Source organism: Meriones unguiculatus, chromosome 1 (assembly GCF_030254825.1).
Source record: "Meriones unguiculatus strain TT.TT164.6M chromosome 1, Bangor_MerUng_6.1, whole genome shotgun sequence".
NCBI lineage: Eukaryota > Metazoa > Chordata > Mammalia > Rodentia > Muridae > Meriones > Meriones unguiculatus.
Window position 1 is genome coordinate 139022144 of NC_083349.1, and position 12105 is coordinate 139034248.

A 12105-nucleotide genomic window follows, 5' to 3' on the forward strand; every position below is an offset into this window, starting at 1 on the left:
ACTTACATTGACAAGGTTAATCAGAGTCAGGAAGCATGTAGCAATGTCCTCAGTGAGTCAGGAGGCCCACAAAATGCTGATCCATCTTCTTGTAGGGTAGAGTCAGTCTGTCTTCCTGAAATTTACATTTGAGGTGTATATCTCTATGTCAAAGCAAACTGGAATTAAATTACAGTTCCAGGTTGGAATTGAATTGGTATTCATTCATTTTGCTTGACTTGGAAAATACACAAATTACATTTCCACTACAATTAGACACTTAGCAAATGATCTGGTCTCAAGGAGTAGTCTCTCAGAGAAAATCTGCACTCAGGATTCTTGGTATGTCTGCTTCTTCTAGCTGTGTGGAATCCAATATAGTTCATGGCTCATGCTCCAAATCCAGACCACTCTACAGATATTGCTGGTGGAAAGATCAAGGAGATTCTTTAAGCTTCTTTACAGGAATGGAAGGCTAAGTGTGGTGGTGTGTGCCTGTAATCCTAGCACAGGATTACAGGAGGCTAAAGCAGGAGGATCGAGAGTTCAAAGGCATCCTATCCTAAATAATAGGTAGCCAGCCTAGGCTCCATGAGACCCTGTCTCAAACACACACATATACAGACAGACAGACGGATACACACACACACACACACACTTGATAGGTCAAATGCACAATATGCTTAATAAATGCTCCTTGAATAGGATGTAGAACATTAATAATTTCAGTAGTAGAACATTACTCGTGAATTCCACCCACTATATCTTCAGATGACGGGAACAGGCTGAGGACATTTTTGCCTTAACTCTTAATACTGCATGTTCACAATCCATTACAGCTGTTACAGTTGGTGCCTGGGCCCTGATAGCTCTAATGAATTAGACTTGACCACCTAGTCTTCATAAGCCACACAAATTAATATTGAAATGGAGATTTATTTAATGCAGCCATGTTGGGAATAGAAACAACTAAAAGATCTAGTGAGCTCCCAGTCATGACTTGAGGTTTAGCTTTAAGTAGCGAGCATAGGGTTTACCTAATTGAGTAATATCAGTCAAGGGGTGGTCTTTTCCGTCATCATTGTCTCTGCTTCAGTCTCTCTTGAAAGGTGGTGTGACTGGTTGCCAGAACTATGTGAAATCTCTCCCTGAGAGACAACTTTCTCCTCTGGGTGGCACCAAGCTTCCAGCCTTTTCTTTCTCACAGGATGAGACTTGGAGAGAAAGTCTAATTTCTTCTGAGCCATTGTTTCAGCAGTTTGGCACCTATAGGGAAGGCCCAGCTGTCTCTTTAGAACACCTTCCTGTCTATAAGGCTGATCACACAGGCAGATATAGCTCATCTGCTCTTTAATTCACTGCAGTCCGAACAGGCCTGATTGAGATTCATCAGGAAAGATGAATGTCTGAAATACTCCAGTCAGTTTTCTGCCTCTGTCCGTGAGGTTCCTCACTTCTACCTCAGGAAGGCTCTTTCCTCTCCACACTCTTCACATTGCTCAGGGCTCTGAGTCCCTCAGTTGCCTCTACTGGAGGAAAGAGCCAGGGCAAGGAATAAAAGCTGGGATGTGGAGGTAGAATGGGAATCAAGGGGGGATATCAGGAGGAAACACTATGGGAGACTTTAAAGGAAAGGATGCTAGGGAAGGATGCCGTACTGGAGTTTGATGCCAGAAGGAGAGACAAAGCAAGCCAACCCAGAATCAGGACCTCTGTGAGATGCACTCTGAAATGTCTCATACCAAATATAAAACTAGTCAGTGCTCAGGGGTTCTGTTATGCTGCAGGATATCTGAGTTAGACATGAATATTAAACAGTATGAGGCTTTTTTTAATTAAAACATTATAAGTTAATATTTTGAAATCAGCTCCTTAAAATCTTCATGCTTTCGTTCAAAATGGTCTTTCTCTTATCTCTGTTTATTGTAGATTGTCATTCCTGTTTGGTACAGGTTGGGGGATGAGTGCTCCGTGAGCAGGAGGTTTTGGATTGGCTCATATTTGCATATACATGGAGTATTTGGAGGATGAAACCCAAGTCTACGCATGAGATTGGCTCATGTCTCATGTACACCCTATTTATGTGGCCTGAAAGATAGTTTTATACAATATTTCCGTGTGCCAGCAATTCGACTGACCCATTGTATGAGGACAGACAGGTTTTCTACTTGAAGCCTCATGTCAGTGAGCAGATGGTTCTAGAGTTTAGAGTATTTCAGAGTTTTGGCTTTCATATTAAGAACCTTGACTGGTAATGAAGTCTTCACCCTAAGTCCTTTTCAGATTTTGTCTTGAATATAACTTTGGTAGATCTCATCTCTTCCTGTTTTCTCCATATATCCCTTCTCACCTTAACTACTTCCTTGGTTTTGTAGAGTTTTGAATTTTTGGTTGTTGTCATTGTTTCCTTGTTGGTCTTTCTGTCTCCTAGTAAGCCCCAGTTGGGTTCATGTGGACAACAGGGATTTGAAGTGATTTTTTTGCTCTTCAATTTGGAAAATCCTATCTGGCCCATCTCTTGGCTTCTGAGCACAGAGGCTTGTGCTAACAGGGTCCTCTGCCCAGCCTTCCCTATCATGGCTGTTCTTACTATCCTTACTGACCCCACATGCTTTCTTCCCCTGATCCTTTGGAGACTAAGAAATCTTTGGCCATGATATCACCTTCCTGAGGCTGTCTAAATTCTGCCTAAGAAAGATGGGGCAAAGTTTGTTTCTTACAGTTTTTAAGCGGCCTATTGAACTCTGAATCCACCTGTCAGTTTCAGAAAAGAACTGGGAGAGAAGGAAAAGAAGCTGTGCTCTTCTTCACAAACTGTGATAGAAGATGGTCTGGGAGGCCAGACACAGGCACTCTGAAATCCAGAGCCTCACTAGATGGTCTGCTAGTACACTGGGCATGTTGTCACGCACGCTGACAATGTGTGGCCCTCAGGTTTGAGTTCTCTCAACAACCAAGAAGACCTCTGTTGGTGGGTCAAACTCGTTGTTAGGCAGAGTGTTCACGTTCAGGTGTCTAAGCGTGAATCAAGCAGGATCCTGCCTCCCGGAAAACACCCGTCTTACGAGGAGGCGGCAGCAAACGTCTGGCAGCTCTCAGCTGGCTGCTTAGCACTGGGGATACAACTGGGCTGTGCTCAGCTCCACGCTCTTGGATTTTACAGTCAAGTTGGGGCATAGAAAACTGCAGGCAAGAGATAAAGTGCTTCTGCGAGGTCACTCTCCTGAGCAGAGAGGCGAGTCCCAGTGTGGGGAAGGCAGAACATTTAGGAAGTCAACTTCCACCAGAAGAGTGCGCTCATGAGAACGACGTTCTCTAGAAAAGCAACTAATCATCCCTTTTCTATTTGAAAAGGTGACATGCTTGATCTCCTGAAATGGAGAACCCACCCAGACAAGATCACAGGCTGTCTCTCCAAGTTAAAAGAAATCGACGGCTCAGAGATAGTGAAGGTATAATACACTGTCTTACTACCACTTGGGAACTCAAACGCACAGGGCAGAGGGCAGAGTGTGGGTGACTTATTTTTCTTCACTTCTTTAATCTGTAGTTTCTACAAGACACACTGGATACCTTGTTTGGAATATTGGATGAAAATTCCCAAAAATATGGGTCTAAAGTGTTTGATTCCTTGGTAAGTTTACCTTTTCTTAATAATATTTAAAAAGAAAAATTGTGCCTCTCCATCTTGACTTTAAGGAAGCTGTTTCAGAAATGGCCGCTTGATAATGTAAGAGCTTATTTATTTTTAGCAGACAAAGGAATGATTGGCACTTGGTTTTGTAACCCTCAGTTTTCTTCTTAGGTCCACATAATAAATTTGCTGCAAGATAGCAAGTTCCATCATTTTAAGCCAGTCATGGACACGTACATCGAGAGCCACTTTGCTGGGGCCCTGGCGTACAGGTAAGGCCTTTGTCCTGGAAGTGCCTTAGCAGCTGTGCCCTGCACACTCGCACAAAAGCATGAGCAGCTGTATAGGAAGACGTAGTTGTAGGGGACACAGGCAGACGTGGGGTGCGGCCACCAAACCTGTTCCTCCACCCCCCTGCCCACACACACACACCTCTGTTCAGTGGCTATAACTTAATTTGGTTAAAAAAAAGAAAACAAAACCTTCCTGAAACCTGGTACCTTTCTTCTCATCTCCATTTTACCTGGCATGCTTTGGTCTAAGATGTCAAAGTTCGCGGCTAAGAGCCCTATTTTTATACTGAGCTTCTTTATACATGACTTAGAGAAATAAATGAGAATGGAAAGCAACCTTTACCTTCATCCCTGCTCCAAGTCGTTAGCTCAGCTGTTAGTATTTACAGAGCGCCTCCTCAGTGCCTTGCTCAGAGCTCTAACACATAGCCCTGGTCCCTGGCCTCAAGCCAAACAGTCATTGAAGGCTACATTAGGTAGTAGCTGCCTCCTTTCCAACAACTTGCAGTACGTAAGTAAAGCAAAGGGCAATGAGTGATGCCCTACTTCAGCTCTGCCTGCTTCTGGACAGCCTACTTAATAATTGCCCCAATTATGTAGGTATAATTGCCATCACATTACATATGTATAATTTATATATATAATGTGTATATATAAATATATATGTATAATGTGTATATATTTGTATAATATGTATATATAGATAAAATGTGTATATATAAAATATATATGTACATATGTATAATGTGTATATATATATGTGTGTGTGTGTGTGTGTGTGTGTGTGTATGTATAATGTGTAGCACATGCCAGGTGCTATACATTGTGCTCTTATATGAAGACTCGGTCCCTGACCAGTGAAATTAGGACTATATAAATGAAAAGCTAAGTGTAAACATAGGGTTTTCTTTATTTGTTTTTCTTTCTGCCTTAAAAAAGAGAGGAAGAAAAACTCTTTTTTTTATATTAAAAATAAAAATTTAATTTAAAAATAAGTTGTCTTTTCATATTCTTCTATTGTACCAAACCCCACCATTACTGGAACTTTTTTTTTTTTTTCAATGCAGTTTATTCAGGAACATTGAACAATCCTCGGACCCCGGGGAAAGCCAGCCCACAGCTTAAATAGCCTCTGGGTAGCCAACCCAGGCGTGCCACGGGGGCAATGCAGATAGGTCCACATACATGGAAGCAAGCCAGATCCTCAGCCTTAGCCAAATGTGGAATTGTTCATGACAGAGAGCACTCACCATCGGGAAGGTGGAAGGTAGAAACCAGCTCCATCTTTAAGGCATAGCATTCCGCAGCTCTCTACAGTTCCCCCTTTTTGTTTTAGACGCATCAGGCAAGAGTAGAGGTCTGATCTCTGATATTAGAAATAAATTGGGACTTTGTACAGATGTTCATTTAGGTGTCATCCACCCAAAGAGCATCAGACCCGTCCGATACCTTTTTCTCAGAGGCGGGACCTGGGGCATCAACCCGCATCAGACATGCTCTTCTCTGGGTCCAAAGCGGCTGACCCTGAGTGCAGTGCTTAGCCTCGCATCCTGAGCGTATCATTTTAGCTTTTTATGGTATCCAACCATGCTTGGGGAGAATGTCCTGCTTCAATGGCTGTAAAGGCCTGAATGATCATGGCTGCATCACACTGTTGTGAGACTCTAATCTTGCATATATACCACAGGCAAACCAAGGAGAACAACACCAGAAGGCCTGCTAACACTCCCATGCCCGCCCATTCCTTCAGATGATTCATGGCTGCAGCAATCCATGTTGATAATCCTGTGGCTAGTCCTGCGTCCACTCTGGTAGAATTTACTGTGACAATGGCCACTCTGAGCTGCTCCATCGTAGTATCGAATTCTCCAGTCCAATTACCTAAAATATAGCTCGACAATTGTTTAGACAGATTTGCAGCACAGGAAAAATTCTCATGTTGTATGCTAGTGACACAAAGTCCAGCATACTTTCATTGACAGCCAGGTTGAGCGATTTGCCATAGGGTATCAATTTGCTCCTGCAAGAGGTCAATCCTCTGATTGAACACCATCAAGCTTCCTTTTAGTTGAGCATTAATTCCTTTATGTACAACTAAGGCATGAGCTACATTGGCTAAATGATTATTCAGGGTCTGAGCAGTCTGCCCAGTATGACTCATGGCTGATGCCCTGGTGGTAGCTCCAACAGCCGTCAATGAGATGGTAGTAACAATGGTGGCTGTAGTTCCAAGATCCCTTTTCTGTCTGAAGAGAGTCATAGCGTGAGGGGCATCAGTGGGCACAGGCACCCAGTGAGGCATGCGAGTAACCAGGGCATACCTAAATTTACTAGCATTCCAGCATTGGGCAAAAAAGCAAGTATCATTACCACAATTACTTGGCTCTATCTGGCTAATAATGAATAAAAATGGGGGATATAGACAAACAGGTGTGGGCTTATAGGAAATATTATGAGAAGCCTTAACCCCTCGTTGGAACATCCTGCGTCAGTTCTAGAACTAGCAGTGGTGGTGTCCGAGGTCTGAGTAGGTTCAGGAGACCATTGCCCCCAGGGGCGAGACGTGCTCCATGCCAATTGACTAACTCCATGTTTTCCTCCAATTTTGAAAGTCATTTAAGGTTCTTAAATTATTTTTTCCCTTTTTTCTTAAATTTTTCATCAATTACACTTTATTCATTCTGCATCCCCCCATAAGCCCCTCCCTCCTCTCCTCCCAATCCCACCCTCCCGAAGAAAAACTCTTACTGGAACTGTTTCCTAGAAATTAGGAAGTAGACAACATTTATTTCGGAGAAACTGTAATCTTAAAAGTTGTGGGGTGGGGTTTATTTTTAGTTCTGTTTCTTAAAATAAAGTAAGCCAGCAACAAGAAAGCAACTTTCTCTTCTGGAAATGCTCCTTCAAGGGCATGCTTTGACAGCAAGCCTGTTGTCTCGTGGTGAGAAAGCTGGCAAGCTAAATGCAGGGGTGTGGCTTGGAGTGGAATAGTTTTTCTTCATGCCTTGCTGCCTTTTGCCTGCAGCTAAATATTACCCTTGCAGTGTTCCCAAGATTGGGAAGGAAGGCATCCCAGTGAGCAGTTATCCAAGACTGCTCACCACAGTGCTGCTTCTAGGGTCAGCAGGGCACCTCCAGACTGAGGGCACTCGGTGGGCAGCAGTGTGTTTCTGTCTTCTGTTTCAAAGCAAGTAGACATGCTGGCCTGTAGGTTCAACAGAGTTGCTCTAGAGCAGCCCGGCGGGAGAATGTGAGACGCTACGGAGAAAGAAACGTCTTCCTGATCCACTCATGTGTCAAGTCTGTTGTCATGTAGCTGAGAATTGGCTGTCCTGAATGTGCACATTCCTCCCTGTGTTTTAGGGATCTCATCAAGGTGCTCAAGTGGTACGTGGACAGGATAACGGAGGCCGAGCGCCAGGAGCACATCCAAGAGGTGCTGAAGGTAATAGCGGGCTGTTGAGCGCAGACACAGACAGAGGCTCACAAACCTGTCGCGTGATGGACAGAGGCTAGTTGGTTCCTCTGCACAGACAGTAATAGGTGATGATACACTACTGACATTCCAATTCAAAGACCTTAATCAGTTTATGGCTGCTCCAGAGCTGATGAAATCTGAAGGGTCTTTGCCAGGCCTGTCCACTGAGATCTGCTGGGACTGAGTCCTTCCTCTAGGCTCCTGTCCCGTGAGATGGCGCCTGGGATGGGCAGGAGAAGCAGGGCATGGGAAGAGAGTGCAGATGTGGCAGTCAGTCAGCCTTGGAAGGTTCTGCCCATGCCACACGCTGACAGAGATGTTCTGAGAACCCTGTCTTAAGTTTTGAGAAACAAGAGGGTCACCTTACAGGGATCATAATGAAGAAATGTCAGGCTTTACTGGGTCTCGTGGTTTAGTAACTCCATGTATCTGGCCCCAATATACTGAGCCACAGTGCTGTTAACATGACCTTCTGACATGTTGAAGAACATAAATTTGCCAACTCCCAAATCCCTTTCTTCCCCTTCCTACCCCTTTCTTCTCTCTCTGTCTCCCTCTCTGTCTCCGTCTCTGTCTCTCTCTCTCATAAGATAGGGTCTCATTAGGTAGCCTAGGATAGGCTCCAACTCTTAATCCTCTTGTGTAACTAAAGAATTAGAGATTATTTATTTATAAAGAAATAGAGAATAAAATTAATTCTTAGGTAAAGAGTAAAGATTTGAAGTAAGAGATATAGTTCAGTAGTAGGTGCTTGTTGAGAAAGCATGAAGGCCTGGGTTCATGCTCAGGACAGTCACAGAAAAAAAATATAAATTCTTGTTTGTTTTCACTGTTTAACTGATTTTAATAATGTGACATAAAGCTCCTAAAATCGATATAATCATTATGTAAAATACATACGTGAATACTGTCTTCTTTTAAAAATATGAAATAAATAAGCAAGATGTGAAAATAAGCAAGTTTTCATTAATTAAATGAAAAATATTTGAAGGCAGTTTTTTCTTTTGTTTCATCTGAAGAAAAGAAATTACCAGTTCTTAAAGTGGTTTCCCAGCCCTAGCAGTCCCCTCATCCATACTAAGACCATTCTCTGCGGTGTCAACAGGTAATGCATACCTGAAACAGGTATTCTCCTTCAGCATCAACTTACTCTCTCGCTGTGCTTGAAGCTAAGATGCTAAGTGGAGAATCACTCTTGAAAATAGTCATCTCTTCATCAGCTAAATTAGAAAAAAAACTATTTTTAGATCAAAAATATTCACTGTTTTTAACTTCAGATATATAAAGAATTTTTAACATGATTTGCTTTTTTGGCATCAAAGAAGAATAGCACATATGAATCAAAAATCTCAGGGTGCCTCAGTTTTTGGATGAATTATTTAAAAGTCTAACAGTGTTCTGTAATTTTTTATGCTATATCATTGTTACATAAATACTCTTCAGAGTCCTTTGAAGCTAACTTTCTAACCCTTTTCTTTCAAGGCACAAGAATACATTTTTAAGTATATAGTTCAGTCACGAAGGCTGTTTTCTCTTGCCACGGGTGGGCAAAATGAAGAGGAATTCCGCTGCTGCATCCAGGAGCTCCTTATGTCCGTCCGCTTCTTTCTTTCACAAGAGAGCAAAGGTGCTGGAGCTCTGTCCCAGTCACAGGTGATCACCGTTTTCCATCTCTGCTGAACAGAAGAAAATTCTGCCTGCAGTTTGTTGCATTTCACACATCCGCTTGATGAGTAGCCTCAGTTTCCTTTATCCGGATGGTACCTTGACTATCATCAAGTTTCGACTTTGAACATCCCTAGGCTCTAAGTGCTAGCCTAACAGAAGCATCTCCATTCCCCAGATCCCACACCAGCATAGAGGCAGCTTGCACCGGCCATGTTTCTACTTACCAGAACACGTAGAAGTGGCTAGACACTGTTACCTCCCGAGGGACTGAATTTCACAAGAGCCGTTCTGGCCCACTATTGCTTTTTCATCTATCAACTTGAGAATCACTCGTTTGTACTCTGCTGACGGCATATTGTTTTCTTTTATTTTACTATCTGTAATCTTTCTGCAACTGGTCTTCTAAATCCAATGCTGCCAGATTCAATTACTGGGAGCGGCCTCACGTGAGTTTATGTATCTGATGCACACCTGTGCTGATGTGTTGTTGGCTGCTTTATTCTGAGCCAGGATGTCATGTAAGCTAGTCTGACCTCTACCTCTCAAGGGCTGTGTGAATTTAGCAGACTCTAACAGAATGATTCTCAAGTTGATGGGTTAAAAGCAATAGGAGACTGAGGGGAAAGAACTGGGACAGAAAGACGCTAGTGAAGTTCAGTGTCTCAGTTGTGGGTAAGAGTGTCTAGCCCCTGTATTGTTCTGGTAAGTGGAAATATGGCAGACATGAACTAGCAGGCTCTAATTTTCCTCTTTTTGGATTTGTTTTGGAGTCTTTATTATTGTTTTTTTTTTCTTGTAAGTTGAGGACCCATCTACTTTCGAAATAGCATTGCCTTTTATGCTTTCCAACAGACAATTCTTAGTATGTTTCTCTATAATAACTTAGTTTTTCTTAGATATTTTGAATTTTGATGGCTTGGTTAAAAGCTGTCAGATGGAGAAGCAGCTTCCTACCATCTCCTGGAAACTTAAAATCTTTGAGAACTAGATCTTAAGTTTGAGGATTAAACCAAACTGGGTCTGTGTGGGTGTCATTGGTGTCATGTGTCATGTGTAAGGCCTACAGTCCTCTGATCATAGCGCTGTGCTTTTTCTGACTGCTTAGGCAGCTGGTCTTGTCATTCTCTTCCTTACAGATACGGACTTATCTTCCACCTGGGCCAGCATATAGCACAGGCACTTTTCAATGTCATTTAGTACTCTGTAATTAACAGTACAATCTTGGCACCAGAGAACTTACCAGAGACCTCAGAAGCAAACTTCTGTGTTGCCAGAGCTGACTTGCAACAGTTGATAATTTGAGCAGAATAATCCAGTAGGCTCACCACAGATTCCCTAGAATTGTCAGAATTTGCTCCTTTGTGATTAGGGTTTAACCCTGAAACATCTCTTTTAAGTGTTCTTAATAACAGAGACCACATCTACCTAATTTGTACCTAAAAAAAAAAAATCGTTCTATCTTAAGAGTAACTTTAAATCATTGTTTATCACTTCTTAGATATCCAAGACATTTCCCTCCCTCTTCTAAAACTACAGAAATATTTCTATACCTACACCATATCTCCTGAGAGTCCTGGCATCCCCTAAGGTACCTTCACTTGCTATGAATCTGTAGGGTGCACAGCATGATGTTTCTGCTCCATTCTGACTTTCATTGCTCTTGGTCTTCAGAGTACTAGTCCATAGTCAAGCTTTAGAGACAACTTTGATTAAGTATATAAAGTTTCTAAATATGCTTATAACTCTACTGAAGTCATATATTTTACATTTTATATATGTGTATGCAATGAGTTTATTTTTAGTTTCATGCAAAGTCAGAGTGAACATAAGATTATGAGGTACTGGTTTTCTTTCATAAACAAAAAGTGCATTCCGTCCTTTTATTTTTGTTGATGGCATTTTCTTCCCATTCTAGGTTCACTGTTTACCCTACACTGCTCTTTATAAAAGTAGGATGGCAAATATTTGGTTGATGCTAAATGTTAATTTTCTGTTGATGCTAACATACTTTAGTTTGATGGCTTTAAAGAGAACTTATTTATTGGTTTTGTGGGTCAGGAGTCTACATGGGCTTGATTGAATTCTTTCCTAACAGCTTCCCAAAGTCAAAATCAGGACTTGAGTTTTTATCTGAAGCCTTTTAATTGGAATTGGACCCTTCATCTGTTGGCAGAAATTGTGGGCCCAAGGGCCTCTCCTTGAAGGCTACCAGTGGAGGATGGAGGGATGGAAGTGATCTGTCTTCTGCAGGCGACTCTGAATGCTTTTTGCTTCAAATCCAGTAACCCGCTGTGTTCTGTCCATGCTCTGAATCTTCCTAGGACTCCTGTAACAAAATGAAAAAAAAAAAAAAAAGTTTGTGATTAAGTTAGGCCCATGTGGTAATAATCTCCATATTTAAAAGTAGCATCTTTCAATTTTTTCTGCAAAACCCTTTTTGCAATGTAACATAATGTAATTGCAAAGTGACTAGGGGCAAAGGTCATGGTCAGTCATCTTAGAATTGCATCTGCCTCATCCAGAGCCAAGGATCACACTGGCCCTAGTTTCCAAATTGTGTTAAAAGAAACTTAGGTTACTGGCTTGACTTTGTGGTAGTCTTCCCCATACGGGTTACAACCCAGGGCAGACCCTGATTCCTGGAGGCAAAGGGACCTTCCCAGCTCTCTATCAAGTGGGTCAAGGGATTGCTACCCAAATGGACCTGCTCATCTTAGGTGTGGATTCATTTATTCCTCCTCACCAAAGCCCAGCTTGGTAAAAATGCTTTCCTGGATAGCCCTCCCTGGGACAGGCAGGGCCAAGAATCAACTCAGCTGCTGTTGCCATGGATCTCTGTCTCCCATTTCAAGTACCAACTCCTGCCCCAGAATTTCCTGGAAAAGAAGATGAAAGGCTAGAAAGAGTAAAGGCCCAAGACCTTGCTGCAAATTCCTTGTAATTATTTTTCTCTATTTGTCTCAGGGCATGGAAAGGTCAAAACCAAATTGTACTTTTATTTTTATTTTCAATAATAGCTCTTAGCTTGTTCCAGTACAACTGGCTTCCTGCCC

The 12105-nt window shown here is 42.2% G+C and overlaps 1 protein-coding gene across 4 annotated transcripts in view; it reads left to right on the forward strand.

Moving 5' to 3' along the window:
- Positions 1 to 12105, forward strand: part of Dock4 (dedicator of cytokinesis 4) — a 385661-nt gene that overhangs the window by 261297 nt on the left and 112259 nt on the right. For all 4 annotated transcript variants that reach the window (XM_060367419.1, XM_060367426.1, XM_060367422.1 and 1 more), the window contains 5 exons: positions 3334 to 3431; positions 3530 to 3613; positions 3785 to 3885; positions 7270 to 7351; positions 8867 to 9037. In XM_060367419.1, the coding sequence (XP_060223402.1) occupies positions 3334 to 3431; positions 3530 to 3613; positions 3785 to 3885; positions 7270 to 7351; positions 8867 to 9037 (536 nt within the window). The remainder of the gene's footprint in view (positions 1 to 3333; positions 3432 to 3529; positions 3614 to 3784; positions 3886 to 7269; positions 7352 to 8866; positions 9038 to 12105) is intronic.